The sequence below is a fragment of the Apodemus sylvaticus genome, chromosome 4 (genome assembly GCF_947179515.1).
Source record: "Apodemus sylvaticus chromosome 4, mApoSyl1.1, whole genome shotgun sequence".
NCBI classification, from domain to species: Eukaryota; Metazoa; Chordata; class Mammalia; order Rodentia; family Muridae; genus Apodemus; species Apodemus sylvaticus.
Genome location: NC_067475.1, coordinates 58,809,278 through 58,831,633, shown reverse-complemented (window position 1 = coordinate 58,831,633; position 22,356 = coordinate 58,809,278). Strand labels below are relative to the sequence as shown.

Sequence of the window (22,356 nt, the reverse complement as noted above, 5' to 3'; positions counted from 1 at the left end):
GAGAACCATCTGTACAGATTCATCAGATACTCTGAAAAGTCTTTTCCCATCCTATCTAAGTATGTGGAGACAGAAAGGGGCAATCCCCATGCACGTAGAAAGAGCTACTACCTGAAAGGGGTTGATTGGACTTCTTAAGGCTCTGCAGTGTTCCACAGACCGCCTGTCCTACTAACACATCTCTCTCATCCTTTGCATTTCAACAGGTAACAAATTAAGTAACAACAGATTTTTGTTTTGAGACAGGGTTTCTCTGTGTAGCCTTGGCTATCCTGGAGCTTCGTAGACCAGGCTGGCCTCGAACTCTGAGATCCATCTACCTCTGTCTTTCTAGTGCTGGGATTAAAGGTGTGTGCCACCACCAGGCTGAACAAATTTTCTATTTGTGTTGGTAGCACAGATAGTACCACAGATTTTCTATTTGTGTTGGTAGCACAGATAGTTTTATGGAAACTTTAACATCCTGGACATTAGACCCTGAATTTCAGCATATGAAAAAATTCTTTTGAATTTTGAATGCAGAAAGGTGCCATCATTTCATTCCCTCTTGGTTTATGTGAGACAGGGTCAGCCTTGGCTCACCTGTAAATTGCTCTGTAGACCAAGATGGCCTCAAATTCAGTGAGATCTGTCTGCCTCTGCCTCCCAAGCACCAGAAGTAAAGGTGTGCTCAACCACATTAAGCCTAAAATTCTTGACATAAATTACACCAGTATCCACATAAAATAGAGAAACGACTTGCAACATAGGATAAACAGTCAAAATCTCTCTCTCTCTCCCTCTCCCTCCCTCTCTCTCCCTCCCTCCCTCCCCCCCCCCTCTCCCCCCCCCCTTCATACCTTTAAAGCTTCTATAACAAGGTCTCTTGCTTCAAGTTCTCCTTCAAGAATACTGAATAGTGTCAGGAGTTCAGGTTTGCTGAGTTTTTCCAGATTCATCCTGAAAGTCTTAAACAAAGGCAAAAATCAGTCTCCAGAAGAGGAACTTGATCAGAGTAAAGGAAAAAGAAGACACAAGAGCAAAATGTATAGTATGATATCCTTTAGATGGGCAATTCAAAACAACACCAAAGTTTCCTGATGTTAATCATAAACTGAGCAGGAAGAGAAAAATAAAATCCACTGTAAATTATTGATTCCATCACCAAGATCAATTATTCATCACCTTTTCCAGGCTGATTTGCAACCTGGGTCTCAGAAAGGATCAGGAACTAATTTTGTCTGCTAGAAACTGAGGTAGAATTTTCACTGGGCATCATTTCACTAAAGAATCACTGGATTCCAGAAAGATCCCCTAGTTTTAGATAAGCAAACTTAAAAACTGCACAGAACATTCTAGCATCTCTCTTCATTTGGCTGAGTAAAGTTCAAGCAAAGGTAATGCTTGCTCAAGGTGTCGGAGTGTGGCAGAAACTTTGAATTGTTCTGATAGAAAGCAGGGATCACAATGTTTATACACACTTCAGTAACACAGGCTTAAACACAAGTATATACAAATAAATATCCATCTTCATCTTTTAAAGAGGTTTTTAAAAAATGTTTCTGTGTGTAGGTTTGTGCATGCGGACAGGGCCCATGGAGGCCTGGAGAGGGCACTGGCTTCCTCTGCTGGAGTTACAGGACGCTGTGAACCATCAGATACATGTAGGCGCACAGAACTGAATTTGGGCATGCTGTGAGGGCATCAAGTACTCTGAACCTCAATCCATCCCTCCTGCCCCATAGTCTCCTGCGTGGTACAGGCTGCGTGGTACAGGCTGCGTGGTACAGGTTGACTAAAACTCACTAAGCAGTTTTGGTTCACCCTGACTTCTCAGTCCTGCTATCTCAGGCTCCAGAGTCGCTGTGAGTCAGTAAACCCAGTTATACATATGCTTCTAAGAAGATGTTCAACTACATTGTTTAAATATCTTAATTAGCCAGGCTACTACAAATCTTACTTCTTATGACCATTATTTTGTTTTCCTGAGATAGGGTCTAAGTAGTGTGGCCTGGCCTAACCTCCTGTGTAGATCAGGCTGGCCTTAAGCTTCTAGTGAGCCTCAGCCTTTACTCCCCAGGCCGGGGATACAGCAGGCACGCCTGGTCCACAGCGATAGCTTCTTAAAGACCTCTCTATTCAACTCCACCACACACTTCGGCCACATTCACCTCTTCAATCATTCTCCTTTCTCTCCGACACCAGTTCCCTTCCTCTCCCAATCTAGTCTACTCCCAAGTCACATGTATGTGCAGTCTTAGGTATCTATGGAAAAATCTTCAAGTGAGAAAACAATTGTAATTTTTGTTTATTGTGCTTGATATGATGATCTCTAGTTGCATCCATTTATTCTGCAAGTGGGATAAATTTTTTTTTACGGATAGATAAAATGTCATTGTATAGATATACATTTTCTTGACCCTCTCAGATGTTAGTAGAAAGATTTCAGCTCATTATTATTTAGCTATTATGAATACTGCTACAATGAACATGAGTGCTCTGGGTGTTTATCCAGGAGTGGTGTAGCAGGGGTCTGAGAAAACATTAATATTGACTTCCATACCTGCACAGTATATCTCAGTGCCCTGGACCACCTGAAGAGTATAACTCTTTTAAGCAATCTTTCTTAGGTTTTTCTCCTTCCCCTGCCCACCCTCTTCTTTCCGTGTCTCCATACAGTAATGCTGGCCTTGAATTTGCACAATCTTCCTGCTTCTGCTAAAGTCCTGCAGCCACAGGTATGCACCGTCATCACACCTGGTCCTATTACTGTCTTAAGATGGCTGACAGCTAAGATGAAACCTCAGTGCATTTATCTGTCAGCTGAGGACGTCAACTTTCTTTTCCATGTTCACTGGCCATCTGTACTTCTTCATTTGAAAAGTGTGTTTCACAGCTCATTTACTGACAAGGTTGTTTTACTTTTTTGTCATTTTTACTTATTTTACGTATGTTTATTTTTATGTGTTTTATATCCTGTGTGACATGGCTTATGTATGGAGGTCAGAGAACAACCTGTGGGATTTGGTTCTCATTCCATCATTTGGGTTACATTAACCCACTTCAGGATGTCAGGCTTGAAAGGAAACTCTTCCCCCCCCCCCCCCCCCGCCCCCTCCCCCCCCCCACATGCCTCTGAGCTACCCTGGCAGCCCAGGCTTTTGCATAAAGCATTACTCATTACTCTCCGGTCATGTGTAACTGGTAATGTTTTCATCTGGTTCCATAGCTGTGTCTTTCCTCAATGGTTTCCTTTGCTGCGCAAACTTTCCAATTTCATGCCAACCCATTTGCCAGTTATTTCCTGAGCTAACCAGAGTCCTTTTCAGAAACATCCATGTTGTGAAACGTCGCCCTGATGGTTTCAGGTCTTACACTGAGGCCTTGGATCCACCACCTTCGGCTGGTTTCTGTACAGGTCTGTCCAGCCTGCCTAGCACCACTTGTTGAGGACCATGTCTTTTCTCCAATGTATGTCTTTGGCATTCAGTGGCCATAGCTGTGTGGAATGATATCCAGGCCCTCCATTCTGCTCCACTGAGCCATATTTGGAGCTGGTGCTACGCTACTTTTGTTGTGTCTCTACAGTATGACTTCAGACCTCCAGTGTGGGTACACAGCATAAGTACAGCTTACCTGAAGGCACTGTGACACCTCCAGCGATACTCTTTACTTAGAGTGGCTTGGGCTGTGCTGGGTCTTCTGTGATTCTTTGTTTTAGGCTTGCTCTTCGTATTTATATAGTGAGGAATGTTACTGAAGTTTTGATGGGGATTGCACTGATTCTGTAGATTGTTTTTGATGAGTGCTATTTTCGTTGTATCAATTCCGCTGACCCATAGAAGATCTTTCCATCTTCTACGGTCTTCCTCAATTATTAGGATCTAAAGTTCTTGCTGTAGAAAGCTTTTACTTCCTGGTTAGGTTCACTCCTCTGCGTTTTGGTTCTTACTTCTTTCTGAAGCTGTTGTGAACAGGGCTGCTCTCCCGAGTCTGTCCTCACAGTGTCTGTTGCCGGCACGCAGGAAAGGAACTGATTTCTATGTTGATTTTGTTTCCAGCTGCTTTGCTTGGTGCTTACCAGTTCTAAGAGCTGTTTTCAGTCAATCTGTCTAACAAGTTCAAGTTTCTACAAGGATCTGGTAAAGAGTGTGGCACCTCTCAGTCTCCTGCCTCAGAACACACGCAGGCAGAGACCTACGAAGGGTCTCTGGCAGTGAACACAGAACCAGAGTTTATAGCTTCCACGGGAGTACAAATACTATTTTCCTTCTGCTTTTTCTTCCTAAACTGTAACTGTCACAGTTTTTCTTCAGAAGGATGGCAACATGATGAGTTCATGTACTCTCCAGCACTCAAAGAAGCCACTGATTCCAGGGCCACTGCACTGAAGCGAGGAGAACACGGACGGATGTGTTCTAGCATGGAATCTGGAAATCCTTTACCACACAGAAAAATGTCCTCAAGTTTGTAACTTTGGTTCTAACTGCTAACTTTCCCCTACGTGAATTCCACCTCTGGTAGGTCTCACAGAAGTAAAGATTATGTGCTGTAAGTTATTGTGAAAAGAAAAGAAAAAGAAAAGCAAACAATCCCAATCAGAAGCCCCCAACAAACAACAGAGCTGCCTGCCACTCAGAGCTGTGTCGGCACAACACAGAGCTCAGGCCTTGGCAGCCACGCAAGGTCTGCTCTTCCTATCTGAGTGGCTGGGAGACTTCCTCTCACAGACTGTTTCAGGAAGACAGGGCTTTAGAAATCTTTACTTAGATGTCCAGTGCTGTCTAAGGACTAACCTCCTTCCTTGTTTGGTTTTGTTTATTTCTGAGACAGGGTCTTACTCTGGTCCACAATAGACTAGACCTGCACTTACAGCAGTCCTTCTGCCTCAGCCTCTCTTGCCCTGAAATCACAAGCACAGGTTACCACACCTGGCTCAATAACTCTAAAATCTGTTTTACTTCTCTACTTGTTGCTCTGTGCAAGTGTGGGTATGAGGACTGTGTGCCCGCTGAGCCTGTGGAGGCTAGACGACAGCCTACAAGAGTCACTTCTCTCCTCTAGCTTGGGTCCCAGGGATCGAACTTAGGTCGTCAGGCCTGGACAGCATGTCATTTTATCCAACAAGTGAGCTCACTGCTCCTGATTTAATTATCATTATACATGTTAAGACTCTATCATGTATCTCTGTGTTATGTACATCTGTGAGTGTGTATGTGTACATAAATACAGGTGCCCAAAGAGGCCAGAGGACAGCGATGATCCCCAGAAGCAGGAGATGCAGGGAGTTGTGAGTCACCCTACATGGATGCTGGGAACCAAAGTCAAGTTCTACAAAAGGGCAACTAGTACTCTCCTTTTCTTTTTTGGGCGGAGTGGGGAGTGGTGGGAGTAGGGGTGCTGATGGTTCAAGACAGGGTTTCTCTGTGTAGCCCTGGCTGTCCTGGAATTAGTTCTATAGGCTGGGCTGGCCTTGAACTCACAGAAATCTACCTGCCTCTGCTCCTGAGTGTTGGGATTAAAGGCATGCGCCACCCCACCAACACCAGGCTGTGGAACAAGCACTTAACCACTGAGCTACCTCCCAGCAACCTGCTTTAGGAATTAAAAACTACTTTTCTTTCATTTTCTCCAAGGAAGGCATTAGAAAGCTGCCCCTCTGCAGTCAGGACCACACCCAAAGGCCACAGCAGCGGGAGTGACAGTGTCGTGCAGGGAGGAATTAAACACCTGGTGGTCGTGCTGTTCTTACTTTGACTTTCCGCAGATTTCCTATCATGCTCTTCCTCTCCCTTCCATGAATAATGGGGGGCAGATGGGAAAGGCATCCCCAGTTACCAACGGAGCAGAGTAAAGCGACTGGCACGTAAGCACCAGGGCAAGATGGCAGAAACAATGCTAAAGACGGCTACTCATATTCTTTCTTTTCTCCAATATTTTTAGAGTCTTCCAACATTTTTGTTTAGAGGTTCTGACTAAAAGCAGTGGTGCTGTTTACAGATTGCTCCTGAGAAGGCAGAACGCCAGTGGCTCTGCTGGACAGGCCAGCTAGTGGCCTTGAGGAACAGACTTAGTTGCTCTGGCCCTTTGTTTCTTAACAAGTAAAATGAAACAGACTCCGTGCTCTCCAGAGTTCCTCTTAGCTCTGCTCGAAATAAGCATAACACTGAGGTGAAGTCACTGGAGCCTGCTTGCCGAGGAGGGGCTGGGCTCACCCTACTCTACAAACTTCATTATTGCCAAGTCAAGTCTCTGACCTGTTATGAAAAATAGACGTCTCCATCAAAGAATAAAATTAGCATCATCTCCAGAGTCACTTAAATTAGAAAGTAGTCTAGCCTACACAAGAGAAAAATCCATTCTTTATCAATGATATGAAGAACAATAGTCTTGGGCTGGAAAGATAGCAGCTCACTGGGTAAACTGCTTGTTGTGCAAGCATGAGGACCCAAGTTCAGACTCTCAGCACCCACATAAAAAAGTGGGGTATGGCAGTATACCTGCGACCCCAATCAGGAAGGACCAGAGAGGGAAGAGACAGGCAGACAGATCCCTAGAGTCCACTGATCGGCTAATCTAGCCAACTAGAGAGGACTTGGTTCAGTGAGACACCATGTCTCCAGAAATATGGTGAAGAACAATAGAAAGACATTCTTTGGCCTCTGTACAGGGCTATGTACCATACACATCATACACACACACACACACACACACACACAGGTGTCTTACCTGTATCTATAAAATTACTTCTATACACAAATTTTAATACCTGGAACATTTTATTAATAATATCAACACATTATACTTATTGTTTTTAATGCTATACAAACAGTATACAGGAGGGGGAAAGCCACAGCTGTGTAACTCAAGACCAACAGATTCTAGTAATCTTTCTTTATAGATATTAAAACTTAGCAATTCTTTGCTATTCTATACATTTGAATGTACTCTTGGTACACACTGTAACACTCCTTACGGTAAGACACATCCAAACTACATTATAATTCAGCATGGCAGTGGTGGCATTCCTGTGGGTGGCGTGGTGGTGACACTGACCTGATAATTGGTGGCTGCACTTTGATCCTCAGGTACGAAGTCTTAGAGGTTTCCTTCAGTTAAACTTTTAGACAGCTGACAGATATTTAAAATGTAGGCATGGTGGGGACGTGTCCAACACTGCAAAACAAGAAGAAATCCATTGTCCATATGACCACACTAGGAGGAATGTGGTAAGCCCACTGGTGTCAACTAGAACCTCAGCCGGTAAAGCCCGACAGCCGTAGGTCGCTAATGACAAGAGGAAAATCAGGCGGTCCGCGGGCTGAAGCTGAATGCATACATGTAACACTGGGCTCTGACTTCCCTTTTGCAGGGGTAACTAGTGAGGTGGGGGCTACTGAAAATATTTTTTTCACCTTCTTTTAACAGAACCTAGAATGGCCTTAAGCTCAAATGGTGATCCTCCTGCCTTAGCGTCCGAGATACAGAAATCTCTCCTGACGTTCAGTGCCATTTCGACGACTAGCTTGTCAAGGGCACTAGGCACAAACTTTCCCTGAATTGCCAAAGCCTGTCTGCAGGAGACATGACTCACGCACAATGCCACAATGCACCTCGGAACATCATCGGAACCAAAACGTTCTACCTGCCAAATCTGGATAAGGAAATGTCTGATCTTACTCCCCGATAATCACAAACACGTTGGTGTGTTACCAACGTGCGTCGTTTCCACTGTTCATAAGGACGGCCAAACAATGCCAACTTCTAGTTTTTAGTCATATCTGCACATCAAAAGCTGGCTTAGAAACAAATGTTTTTGCTTATATTTTCCCAATAGTATTAAGCTGCTGTAAATAAGAAAAGGTACACACACACACACACACACACACACACACACACACACACACACCACAACATGAAAGACGTGAAACTGACAAAAGAAAAAAAGGAGGCATGGGGAAAGAAACGGGTGGAGGGAAGGGAGAGCATTGGGCCTGGGGTGGGGAGGAGGGTGGGCATACTCAGAACACAGTATGCATGTATGAGAACTGGGAAGGACGAAATAACAGAACCAAAAAGAAAAAGGAAGTGGGGGGCTTTAACTTTAATTTTATTATTTCAATTTATTTATCAAGTCAACATTAAATTCTGAAACTCCCAATTTAGGAGAGGAAGTGTGGGTCCACCCACAGTCAAGAGTAAAGGACCAGCGGCCGGCCTGGCCGTCGGCCAAATAAGCAATCCCAGCAATCCTGCCAGCACTTGGGATCTCAGGAAGAGGCTGCTCTTCGCCCTCACTCACCGTCAGAGCCATGAGAGCCATCGCTGCCAGGTCTCAGGCACGCCACTCCACAGGCTGTCGACTCCTGTTTTCTGAGTGAGCTGTTACTCGTCACTGACAGCATCCATTAAACAACTTTGAAAGACAGAATCATCCCAACCAGATGGCCAGTTTACTCTTACCAGAGAACCCTCCAAGACCCTGTTTGCCCCACAGTTTACACCCAGACACTTCAGTGTAAGGAATGCTATAGTCCATAAATCTGAAAGAAAAACCACTTGTGGACAAGTTGTATGAGTATGTTCTCACTGACAGCTGACAGGGCTTTAAACTTTAGAGTTCTCTCCTCCTCCCCTTTGTGTAGCCCTGGCACTCACTCTGAAGACAAGGCTGGCATAGAACTCAGAGATCTACCTGCCTCCGCCTTCCTAAGAGAAGCACTACTACTACCTGTTTAGCTTTCTTTAAAAAAAAATACATATAAACACATACAATAAAAATGTCACGTGTGTTGCAATGCCCTGAAGAGCTAAGGTCATGTGAAGGGGAAGCAGGAGAGGAGTTTGTGACTCCAGCCAAGCTCGGCCCCAGCCTCCTCACCCCACTTCCCCACCTGACAGCAGGAGACAGAGTCTTCACTAAACACACATCTCCCTGCCCCCACATCCCTTCACCCTATGTTCTGTCTTTTTAAAAAGATTTATTTATTTAATATATGTGAGTACATTGGTGCTGTCATCAGCCACTCCAGAAGAGGACGTCGGACCCCATTACAGATGGCTGTGAGCCACCATATGGTTGCTGGGAATTGAACTCAGGACCCCTGGAAGAGCAGTCAGTGCTCTTAACCTCTAAGCCATCTCTCCAGCCCCCTGTCTGTCTTTTGAGGCAGATTTACTATGTAGCCTTTGCTGGCCTGGAATAATCTTGAACTCAGAGGAATCCACCTGCCTCTGCCTTCTGAATGCATGAAGTCCTCTTTTTTTCTTTTTTGAGATTGTGTTTTGCTATCTAGTCCAGGCTGGCCTTTAATTTATCTATTTAGATATGGCTATGGCTGCTTCAATTCCTAGTACAGATCTGATAGGTGTAATCTACCATGCCAGGCCTAATGTGACAACACCCAGAAGTTCTGGGTATCCAGCAGGAACGCACAGGTAGGCCATGCCCCGCCCCCCCATGCACACACCCACAGCGCACCTCCCTAACTGCCTTGCTGCCTTTGCCTGGGCAATGTGTTGCTGAGCCCTGCTCACTGTGTTCTCGCCCTTCCCTAAAACCCAAGCCCCACTCATCCTGGTCCTCACTGTGCTGCTTGTTTCTCCACAAAGCCTGTGCTCTGTCTGGAACTGAACTAATCCTGTAGAGCAACAGGCACAGCTGTGTTTTCACCAGAAGAGACAAGGTGGCAGAAAAAAGAAAACACACCAAACAGCTTCTCCAGCCATGTAAGCAATAGGGGTGGGGCGGGCGGGGCAAGGTAGGCAGGGCGGGCAGGGCAGGGCGGAGCACAGGTAAAGTGTTTGTGTCTAGTATCTGGGTGTGAGTATCTGGGTGTTAAGAGAAGATTTACTTTCTAAGTAGTCAGTAATAATATGGAACATGTAGAAAAAAAAAATCAAGACTTTAGATGCGGTTCCTGATGGGTAGCCTCAAAAACAAAAATCCCACTTAAAAAGTCAATTAAAAAAAATAATTCAGTCATTTTACTATGAGATCATTTTATTACACACTCAGATACTGAACTTAAGTAACTCATACTTGGGCTAAAACTGTCTCACAGGCCATTGAGAGAGGTCTTAGAATCAGTAATTAGATATGACTGGAAAGATAAACTGAATTTGCTCTAATCAGGTAGCCTGACATAAATCCGTATAAAACCAATATGGATTGCAACTTAAAACCCAGAGATAATGTACAAAATAGGTATTTTGACATCTGTTCACAAAATAGTGCATTATCTTAAAAACTAAGTATATACCTGGGTATGCTGGTGCACACTATTATCCCAGTGCTTGGGAGGTGGGAGGCAGGAGGATAAAAAGTTCAAGGCCAGCCTGGACATAAATACCTAGTGGCTCCAAGGCTGGCCAGGGTTATAAGAGACCTTTACTAAACAAACAAAAAACAAAATCAGACCAAGTCAAACGAAAGCAAACCAGTATATGTGAGATAAACAGGGACCACGTGCTTAAAGCCACTGAGTCTAAATATGGAGACAATGCACTGTTTCAAAGGAATCCAGGGGCCCCTTCTTAGGTGGAAAGTGCTGGACTATCTCAAGAGATCAAACACTCTCCACCCTGGCACTCGTGGGCGCAGAAGGACTGCGGCAATGCTCTAAATCATCCACCTGCTCTTAGTGTTTTGTTTTGCTCTATTTTTTAAATCAGGCCAGGGAAGAAAACCATGCTAACATGCTGTAACAAAATGATTTTCTGATTTTAAAAAGCAGTTTTTAGCCAAGTGTGCCAGTGCACACCTGCGAGCCAGCATTTGGGAGACCGAGGCAAAGGGAGCTGAGAGACCAGCTGCGCGGCGCGGTGATACTCAGGGGAAATTGATTCTCACTACTAATTCCTTAAAAAAATCAAAATCCTAAAGTCAAGGTACAGAACACAATTTCATTTTATGGAATTTTAAAATATTAAGTAATATAAACTTAATTAGCAGTACTTTAAATCAAGCTTTTCTCAGCTGAAGATACTACAAGACTTCTTACATTTCTATAGTATATGCTAGTGGACTGAGCCCTTACCAAGTTCATGTGGAATCTTAATGCCTAGAATTTCAGACTGTGACTGACCCTGAACACATGCAGAGCCTCCAACCCACCTTCTCTTTCCTCAGTCTAGGACTTGTTAGGCCAGTGCTCTACCCCTGAGCTAACTCCCAGCCCCAGAGACTTTTCAGAGGCAATTAAGTTAAAATGAGGTCACTGCGCACCATGCATGGAGTGAGAGGCTTCGGAGTACTAAGTCATAAAAGAGATGTCTATCAAACCTCTCCCCTCAAGGCTCAGGGATCTACAAGAGAGCGGAGATGGGGAGGCCAGGGGTGGTGAGTGTGCGACTCCCAGGAAACAGGGTCATCTGGATCCAGCAGCACTGATGAGCATAAGAACTATCAGACTAGGGGAGCTCCTGCGAAACCTGCACCGGTTTAAACAGGACAGGAACCAGCAAGGAGAAAGGGAGGTGGGGTCACTCTCCTCCCCAAGGACTCACTCCTAACATTCTCAACTATTAGCAACAGATACGACGACGGGAGAAGGAAAATCGGGCTTCCTTAACCAAGTGCCATGGGCTACATCACCCGGTAGGCCCAGTGCCAGGAGAAGTCGGCCAGTGCAAAATGGACTCCATGTTGTTTTTGTTTTTTTCTTATTGAGTTTATGCTTTTCAGGGTTTTGAGTCTTCTTTTTTTTTCTTCTTTTTTTGTGAGAAGAGAGAATGAACAAGAAGTTGGATGGTGGGGTGGAGGGAAAGGGAAACGATATAATCAAAATATATGTATGAAAAATCTTAATAAAAAAATGGTCAATAGGACTAGTATCCTTATGAGAGAAAATCAGAATACAGCCCAGTCAGGGAAAGTGCAAGGCAGAGAATCCACTCTGACCAGAACAGTGCTCTAAGCTTTTAGCCAACGACAACACTATGTGAAAAAATACCTTCTTTTGATTTAAATCACCCAGACTGTGGTGGCAAAATAAAACAATATACTAGCTACTTACTTTCTTTTGTTTGTTTGCCCCCTGGACCTTGCTATGTAAGCAGGCCGACCTCACTCTCCACCTTCCTGCTCTGCTCCCAAGTGCTTGTGGGCCACAGACCCTGTTTTCTAGTCTTTTTTTTGGGGGAGGGGTGGAAGGAAAGGGAGGGACTAGGAGGTATTATTTATCTATTTTATGTACACAGAGGCTTTTTCTGTATGTCTGCATACCAGAAGAGGGCATCAGATTGTGTGCTGCCGTGTAGGGCTCTTAAATGCTGAGCCACCTCTCCAGCCCCACTTTCTACTCTTAAATACATCTGAACAACTAGACCTGAACAACTAGACCTGAGCTTTCCCTACCATGTGAGGACCCTTCCTCAGACAGCTTTATCTTTCCTCCTAGTCATGCAATAAACAGCTTACAATTCAAAGAATGCTTTGGAAATTCATTTTAAAGATGGGTGTTTCAGGACCCTGTGAATTATCCTGAAAAAAGCATTTAGGGAGAAGTAACTGGTGATGAGGGATCACATTTATTTATCCAGCACTTAGGGTGCCTCTAGGAACCAGCTCTGCAGTTACGACGAAACTCCTCAAGGTCAGCATTGAAACACTGGAGCACTCAATGCAAGGCTGACTCAAGGATCCCAGACTCTCAAGGCTTATGCTTACTATAAAAATGCTTACTGTGAACAAGGAAAACATTCATCACCAGCGCATCAGCATTCTACAGCATAACTGTCTAAGAATTCAAACAAGAAGTAATGAAAAAAGATAAGCATTTACTGAGCTAAACATGAATGCGTGGCAGGCATTTTTAAGCACCTGACATAGGTTATCACGATCCTGTGTGAGAGATCGACACAGTCCAGTTAAAGATTGCAAAGCTGAGGCAGAGGCTGAACCGCCTGCCTAAAGTCTTGCAGCTAGAATGTGGAAGAGCAGAATTCGACTCCAGAGGCTTCCTTGGAAACTGCTGCTCATGGACTCCACTTTGCCAGCCTTAGGTGATGGAACAGCCTCGGAAATAATCTAGCTTGGCCTCTTTTACAGATGAGAGTTATATGAGCAGTTAGTGAGATCCAGGTCTAGCACTGACCACTTAAAATTTGAATTCCTTCCACCTACGCACCCACCCACCCATTTTTATGTGTGTGCACGTGTATTTGTGTGTGTGTGTGTGCATAGGCCATGACTTTTGTATAGAGTTCAGAAGACAACTTGCCAGAGCTGGTTCTCTTTTATCCAGTGGTACCCAGGTCTGAACACAGGTCACCAGGCTTGGCAGCAAATGTCCCTAACTGCCAAGCCATTCTGTTGGCTCCACCTCATTTCTAAAATCTAGTCTAACTTGCTGTTTTGGACACCATGTCACGCTCTGGTTTGGCTGGGTTCTTAGGGTCTTCTGTGTATGAATCTGCTCATCCCTCTCTCATTCTCACTCTTATTTGCTGTCAGCAAGCTTTACATGTGTACTGAAGAACAGTGAAAGATAAACAAGTATCTCAACCCTCTGTCTGTATAAGGATTCCAGGACAAAGCTATTGAAAACCAGCTCTGTGAACCAGGCATGGTGGTGCATATCTGTAATCCCAGCACTCAGGAGGCTGAGGCAGGGGATTACCACAAGATCAAGGCAAGCCAGGATTACACAGTAAGACCCAGTCTCAAAAACAAAACAAAAAGAGAATCGTGTCTGTCTACCTGAGTATCTGACTACACCCTTTCACTCTTCTTACTGACATAAGACCATGCCAGAAGAACCACAGTTTTAGCTTCTGAAATGAGTGTGAATGAAAATTAGTAATAGTTCTTAAAAAACATTTTTTCATTGAAATTCTAAGAAATGACATATATCTTTAAACACTAGATTATCAGAAAGTTTGAGCTAATTTAGTATTTGTTAGTTTAAATGAAATTGTATTTCAGCCTATCACATCCGTCTTTCAATTTTACCCATCGAGTCCCAGAAAACTCTGCTTTTCTGAAACAAAACCAGAGCAAGGGAACAATGGTTGTGTAGGCCGATTTTATTTTCAGTATAATGCTTCATGGGTCACCACTGAGGCAGCCTGAATGGAAAAAGCCTTCAACTGGATGAAGTCACTGGCTCCATAGGGACTGCGAAGACGAGATCCAGGCTGGGGGATGAAGCACACTCGTCAGGACTATCTCCGTCTTAACTCTGCTCACAGCCTTTCCCTGAACTGCAAAAACCTTCATACAAGCCTCTGAGGCGGCGGTTCTCAACCTTCCTAACGCTATTAATGTTTAATACAATTCTTCATGTTATGACCCCCGGCCATAAAATGATTTCATTGCTACTTCATGACTGTAATGAATTGTAACATAAGTATCTGTGGCTTTCGATGGTCTTAGGCGACTCCTGTGAAAGGGTAGTTTGACCCCTAAAGGGTTGAGACCCACAGGTGAGAAACACTGCTCTAATTTAAGGATAGTTTTAACAAGTTGTTGCCTGCTGCATACTACCAACAAACAGAAATGTCCTCTGATCCAGGTCCCTCAGGGGAACCATTCTCATGGGAGACTGTGTGGTATTGGCAAGTGCACACATGGACTGTGGAGCCGGAGACCTCGGTTTTGAAGCTGCCCCCGGTCCATCTGACACCCGAGCTTTAGATCCACACCTATACATGGCATGATACATATTCTAGCAGGACGATGTGGACTCTGTGAGGTGGTGACTGACGCCAGCTCTCACTGCATCCCTGAGGAGCATCCATCCATTCGAGTCTACCTCCAAGGACGGGACGTTATTTGTTGTTTATTTTCTTTTCAATGGAGTATAACTGTTTATCATTCACATGTCTAATTTACAAGTCAAAATAAACGTATTCCTTCTAGACCCCAGCCCCATAGGTTGACCTGATCCAAGGGGGAGAGGATGGCATCTGATGAGGGGGAGATGATGGAGTGGCCGCCCCAAAATCACTTTATGGATATGTTCAACAGATATCCAAGCCAATGATAGCTGCGCACTCCTTAGGAACAGAAAAGGACACTCTTCTGTCTGGGTCAGCCCTTTGCAACAAAAATGAAAGGTTGTCTCTGCTTCTAGTGATTTTTTTTAAAAACAGATTTTCATCAAGTTACAACCTTTAACTTGTACTAGGGTTGCTAAAAATATCACAGCTAATGCTGTCATCAGACATGCAACAGAAATGAACGCAGCTCCCAACTCAGGAGCCGCTATCCCATTCTAGTCTATCACACATTATCACACATCTGCTTAGTGTTTCACAAGACTCAGAACTCTGCGGACAGCTATTCTGTCTGGCAGAAACAGGAGGAGGAAGTGGGAGGGATTTACTTGTAGTAACTTGGAGACAGACTCCATTTAGGGGGGTAAATAGGGGAAATAATCCAAACTCAGCAGAGGTTTGGAGACTCGGTGACGAATGACAGTGTGGTCGATAGAGACAGGGATGTCAGAACAGGAACTAGCTTGAGTGGGGAAATGAGACTTTGAGATGAGACAGGCTGAGTAAGAACTAAGTACCCCCAAGAGGAACCTGTGGGAATCAGCCAGTGTGCTGAGGTGCAAGGACTTAGGACATGGAATCTTTAAAAAAGTTATTTTGGTGTCTTCAATCTAAAGACACTGGGTAAGGCTGATGTACAGGCCCAGATCTGTACCCTCAAATACTAAGCCAGTTAAAATGTAGACTATATGGCCTGGCCTGGTAGCATAGACCCATGATCCCAGATACCTGGGAGTCTGAGGCAGGAGGATCTCAATTTCAAGGCTTGTCTAGACTACAGAATGAATTCAAGTTTGGGCAATTATTTAGTGAGATCCTATCTCAATTTTAAAAAAAAAGGAAGAAAAAAAAACAAACAAACATATTGCCGGGCGGTGGTGGTGTATGCCTGTAATCCTAGCACTTGGGAGGCAGAAGCAGGAGGATTTCTGAGTTCGAGGCCAGCCTGGTCTACAGAGTGAGTTCCAGGACAACCAGGGCTACACAGAGAAACCCTGTCCCAACCCCCCCAAAACCCAAAATAATACCCCAAAATAAAAAAACATATCGTCCTTCATAGCTTACACTCTCCTCCCACTTCCCTGTCATTTTTCCTGTATCCTCCTGTCCTTAGCATCTGCAACCCCTACCACTTTTTTTCCCTTTTCTGGTGTGTGTGTGTGTGTGCGCGTGCGCGCGTGTTCTTTGGATGTGTGCAAATGTGCATGCATGTGGAGGCCAAAGACCAGCAGTAGGTATCTCCTAAATCAATCATCACCTCCTTTTTTGAGGCAGTCTGTCACTGAACCTGGAACTTCCTGGCTGGCAAGGCTAGCCGGTCACATGCCCCAGGGATGCTCTGGGCTCTGGCTCCCCAGGATTGAGCCCACAAGCTTGCAGCTGCACTGGCTGTTTGTGGGGGTGCTGCAGAGCAAACCTCTGGTCTTCACACTTATGCAATCAAGCACTGACTAGCTGAGCCAACTCCCCAGCCCCTTGTGCCTTGTTAAAGCAATATATCCTCGGTTCTCTTCCTACCCCTTCCCTGTCTCCTGGGCTCACAGGGTCCCACACATTCCGATGCTCACTAGCCTCAGTCCGGAGTCTTAGTTTTTGTGCTCACCAATTTTCCTTTCTAGTTTCTATTAAATTTACTAACAATTATGGGGTTGCATTCTTTGCCACTGTAACAGTTAGAATTCCTTTAACAGCAAAGACACGTTGAGACGGAATGTGTCTATGCACTTGATACACACTGAGTTTGGACAGACTTTGCATTCTTAGTCCTTCTTCAGCCCCTAACCCTTTGCTATCCTCTACCTCCGTTCTCAATTCCCCATCCCTATTTCTTTCCCATCCATTCTTGATTGGTCTTCAACTTATTCCTTTCTTTTAGACTAACAGGGAAGGCAGTCTTCAGAAGTAAGAAAAAATGCTTTAAATGAAAATTATCATTAAAAATTTCTTAAATCTTATAAACATACTACACACAGAATCATTCATAAAAGTGGCAGGATGGCAGCATCTGGAGTGGAACAACTGGTAACTTGAATTTCTTGTCTTCGTTTTACACACACACACACACACACACACACACACACACACACACACACGGGATCTGAATATACAACTATATGCTCTCAAAAAAAAAAAAACATTGTCTCAGATGTGCTACATTATGACTCTGTTTTCCTCAATCTAGGAACCTCAGCTATTTCGATTTATCTTATTTTATTATGTGTCTGAGTGCTTTGCCTACAGTGTACAGAAGTGGTGGTAGACGTCAGAAGAAGGTGTTGGATCCTCTGGAGTGTAACTACGGGCTTGCCTACAGGCCGACCTGGGGCCATTTTCCAACTGAGTTTCCTTCTTCCCAGATGACTCTCCACAAATGTGTACTGGAGTGAAGGATGGTTATGAACTTCCATGTGGGTGCTGGGACCAAAGCTGGGTCCTCTGTGGGAGCACCAAGTGCTCTTAACCACTGAGTGTCTCTCCAGCCCAAACCATAGCTACTTACAGACAAATTTAAAACAAAACCAACCAATAAACACTACTTCACTCTTGCTAGACTATTTTAGTATCTTTTCTCTTATTTCTCTCTTTCATTTGGACTAGGGTAGTCTCAAGGGAGAGCCTCTTGCCTCACCTCCAGAGAGCAGAAAGGGGTATGTATGTCAGCTTCCATAACTCACATGCCAAGTGCTAACAACAACAGTGTCAATAATAGTATCTCTCAATGACTGTTTCCTATGAGGCACCTTGCTTAGCAGACCTATACAAACATGCCCACAGTAGGTTCACACAATCTTTAAAGTCAGAAAAGTCGTCTGTTTCTAGCTCACAACTACATCAGTCCAATGGCAGTTTCTAAGAAACACTGTAGAAAAGCTGAGAATTCAAATTCTTGTAAGAAAACCAAGTGGTAGCCCGACCAATGTGATTCTGACTTGGCATGGATCTGTAACAATCCAGGGATATGGCACTCACCACAGGAGTCTGAATGATTGTTGGGGACCCATGAAGTCCTGTGTACTGTTAATACACAAAAACTGGGGTTGGAGGTATAGTTGAGGTGGAAAGTTTGAAGTTCAAGTCCCACCCAGCACAGGGTTACAAAATCCCCCCAAAATCTTAAAGGAGACCAGTTGTCTTAGTTTGGAATTCTATTAATATAATAAAACACAATCAAAAGCAACTTCGAAGGAAAGGGCTTAATTCATCTTACAACTCTCAGTTCATACTCCATCAAGGATGGAAGTTGAGGCAGGAACTCAAGTTAGGACCCTGGACTGAGAAAATGAGGCAGAAGCCAAGGAGGATTAGGAACGCTTGCTCAGCCAGCTTAGAGCACTCAGCCCAGGGAGCACCGCCCAGGGTGGGCTAGGCACTCTCAACAATCAAGCAGCAAGAACTTGCCCTACAGGCTTGCCCACAGGCTAACCTGGGGCCATTTTCTCAAATGAGTTTCCTTCTTCCCAGATGACTGTAGCTTGTGTGAAATTGACGTAAACTAGGCAGCATTCTAGGGTCAAACCAAGTACTGAGAAACTAACATAAAAATTAACTCACTCCATTCCCATTAGGTCAGATTCTTGTACGTACAGATTTTTAAAAATGACTACAATTGATCATGTTTATGAGTCTGGCTCAGAATTCATGACAGTAAAAAAATACATATACAGTACCTAACCAGAGATTTTTTTTTCACATAGGTAAGTATTTCAGTCACTTCAGATTGCCCATTTCCTGTCATGTCAAATAAGGAAAAATCAAATTACACAAAGACAAGAAGGCAGATGGTGTAAACAAACAAGACGTGCCATACTCCGTTTGCTATCTGTCTGTCTAGTGTAACTCTTAGGTGAGAGCATTAAACTAGATTCAGTGTTCATACTAGGCACTGTGGAAGCTACAAAGACTTTATGCAGTTTAAGAATAATTAAATGAAATGCGCTAAACACACACACACACACACACACCTGTCTGCACACAATGCTTTTCTTCATCTAACATGACCAAAAATGACACTGAAAAGAAAGGGTTTCTACCAGAGTACATCAGAGATCTACAGAGATCTACAGAGAACATCGGCGTACACGCTGTAATCCCAACAGGAGGAAAAGCCACCCCGGGCTACAGAGTCTCCAGAAACATAGTGAGGCACAGTGCTCCACTCTCAACTAAACACAACACACCCTTCAGATCTGAAGGCCTATGGAACAGGTCTGGTTTACTGTGCCACACCGCCAGTGGCATTACTCTGTCTTTCCTCGGTCGTCAAGGCCCTGGGAATCACTGCTCCTTTGGTTCCCTGGTCTCCAACCTTAGTTTATTTCCAGTCTCCACTCATGTAATAAAATACATCTTTTGGGGCTTTCCTGTTCTACCTCTTTTTTTTTTTAAACCCCTGCTGCTCTTTCTGGCATAATGTATCTCCCCCTCCTATGGCAATAAAGTGTGTTTGCTAGAGAGACCCTGCACAGTTTCTTCTTTGTGCTTCCTTTCACTACATATCTGGAAACAATCATGGAGCAGATCCGCAGGCCCCCAGAGTGGCTCTGAAACCTCGGAACCTGACTATTCAAAACTAATTACCTTCAGGAAGTCTACTCAGGAAGGCTGCAGTCAACAGCCACTACAATCACCCTCTGTGATCGCAACTCCGCACCTCGCCTCTGTCGGCTATAAATAACCAATAGGAAAATGAACTTGAGATGAAAACTAAAAATGCTAAAAATATGGAAAAATTAATAGGTGCTACTGCCAGCCACACGATGACTGGAGATTCAATGACATTAACGTCAGGACAAAGTCATTTGTACTCTGCAACTGCTAAAATGCCAAAGACTTTAGTAGATCTTTACAGGGACTCTACAGAGACAGAATTCACAAGGCCTTTATCTGCCCTTCTCCCTGAAATTGAATACTACCTTTTAATGCTTTAAAATTTTGGTTGATGATGCTGGTGTCCTAGACACAATCCCATCACACATATATGTGTTTCCTACGAGGTAAAACCCCACTATAAAAGAGGGGTGAGACAGTATTCAGAGGCCACAGGACCAGATTAATTATAAACCTAGCCAACTGAACCTGAGTTTTGTTCAAATACTTCCTGTCTTTTGTTTCAACCTGCCAAACACCTTCAAGGTTAACGGCGGTCTCCCTGAGCAACGGACCAGCCCACTCCACATTGGGAGATGGGGATTCCTACTGCAAAGGCATTTACTGACTCCTCGTCACCATTTCGTTTGAAAATATGGGATTATTCAGTGACTGTCAAACAATACACACTGCATTCCTACCCACACAAGGCCAACTCTGCTAAAAGCTAACACACCCACCTTGCTATGAAATATGCGGGTGCTTTCCTATTGAATTCTCAGGGAAGAACCTGGGTAGAAAGCAAAACCGAAAGGCAACTCAAACCTAAAAAGCCCCTAAAAGCTGGCTTCTCCCACAAGAAACAGAAAGGGCGAGGAAGGTACAAACGGCGATGGGGAGAAGATAATGATATGATTTAAGCGGGGGAGCTCTCAACATTCCACGAGAGAATACAGGATCTGGGGGCTGTAGGAGTAATCAGAGGCTGGGGGATGGGAAGGTCTAAAGAGAGGGGCAGGCCGCTTTGGCTGTTGGAGGTGTCTGTCTGGGTCTTGTCTTTTTTTTCTTCCCCTCTCCCATCCCTCATAAGGAAAATGCTGTTTTTTTGTTTTTTTGTTTTTTTTGTATTTTTACCTTTACAGAACCCTAGTTCTGGACCCAGGCTTGCCAGCAAGGACAGATATGGGAAGGGATGCCTGGATTCGCCAGGGTCCAATATAGGGGTGGGGGCTGCAGCCTAGAAGACTGTACCCACCGGTCCCACTCCGATGCTAGGGCTGGGCAAAAGGCGACGTGGAGTGAGACAGGTCAGGAGGAGATCCCTGCTGAGGGGCGGAGGCTGGCGAGAGACAATGAACAGTCGCAAGGACCCCGGAGGATGCCGCGACGCCTCCTCGGGGAATCCCGGGATCTGGAGGTGGCGGCCCCGCCCCCTAGGGGACCAGCCCTACCCCGACACGGACTTCTGCTGAAAGCCACTCACGCTCCGGGCCAGGAGGCACTCTCGGAGACCCGGCCCCCCCAGCACCGCAGAGCTCCGAGCCCGCGCTCCGTACCTGGCTTCGGCGCTCCGGGATCCTTCCCCGCCGCCGCCTCCGCCGCCCGCTCCCCATCCCCAGCCTCCCAGGACCCGCCCCTTACGGCAGTGACAGGCAGACACCATGGCCAATCACAGCTTTGTCCTTGCGGCTCTGAACCCAATCCTCGCCTCCTGAAGGCGGGGCTTCTCCAAAGTCATCCCGGTTCCTCCTGGGGCCGCAAGATCCCTTTTGTTTGGGAGAGCCAGGCTGGGATTGAGCTGGCGTCACTTCCGGGAGGAAGTGCCCTCTTCCGGTCTTCTGGAGTCTCGGTTCGCTCTCGTCTCCGCCCGGGTTCTGCAACTTTTCAGGATCTGGGAACACCTTGTGGCGGCTTAATTGGGGGTTTATCTAAATTGTGAATAAAAGAAGTGTGTTTTAGCGTTTTAGAATTAGTTATTGAAAATCTAGTAACGTGTCTTCTTTGCCTCTCCTCTCTCTCTCTCTCTCTCTCTCTCTCTCTCTCTCTGTGTGTGTGTGTGTGTGTGTGTGTGTGCAAGTGTGTGAGCATTTTGGGTGTGATGCTGGAAAGCAAGGGTGCAGGACCATCTTCTTTACCACATCACAAAGGGAGACCCTGGGGTGGAACTAACAGGATAGCATTTTGTAGAGGAGATCAAAACCTTTACCGACCTGTCTTTCAAGGCGATGCTAAGCAATTGCAAACTTAGGCGGTGTTTTTCCACACTGTGCTTTCATGTGTGCGAGGCGCTATTTTATATATGTTTGGGCCCCGTCATACCGTGGACAATGCGTTTGTAACGAAGCCGAGACAGAACAGTTGGATAAATGGGAATGGCTGTCCTCGGGAACACAGGAATGCAGATCTTAGTGATAGGAACCAAGAGCAGATAACCTGGAGGGGAGAGAATGACCTCTACCTTAGCCTGCACTTTAACTCACAAGTGATCGAGCTGGATTAATAACCACGGTGTTTTAAAGAACTTGTAACAAGTACATATAAGAAGCCAAGTATTTAAGTACACAAGTAACATATTACTCTGCATACATTATTCCTAATTTTCACAATTACCAGCAAGAGAATATTAGGGAGTTAATAATCCCTCTGCCCGTGATTTTCAACCCGTGGGTCATGACCCCTTGGATAACCTTTATCTATAAAACTATCTACATTATAATCTATAACAGCAAAATTACAATTAAGAAGTAGCAGCAAAATTAGGGTTGGGGGGTCACCACAACATGAGGAACT

At 44.9% G+C, this 22,356-nt stretch overlaps 1 protein-coding gene across 2 annotated transcripts in view; it reads right to left on the bottom strand.

Moving 5' to 3' along the window:
• The window catches only part of Cttnbp2nl (CTTNBP2 N-terminal like), a 43,294-nt gene extending 22,097 nt beyond the window's left edge, over window positions 1–21,197 (bottom strand). The window contains exons 1-3 of one of the 2 annotated variants that reach the window (XM_052179560.1): window positions 21,123–21,197; window positions 7,036–7,155; window positions 840–947 (exon numbers count right to left, since the gene is read on the bottom strand). In XM_052179560.1, the coding sequence (XP_052035520.1) occupies window positions 840–938 (99 nt within the window). In that variant the 5' untranslated portion in view covers window positions 939–947; window positions 7,036–7,155; window positions 21,123–21,197. Of the gene's footprint in view, window positions 1–839; window positions 948–7,035; window positions 7,156–21,017; window positions 21,039–21,122 lie in introns of those variants that run through there. The other variant, XM_052179561.1, reaches the window with a different exon arrangement.
• Window positions 21,198–22,356: the final 1,159 nt, after the last annotated feature.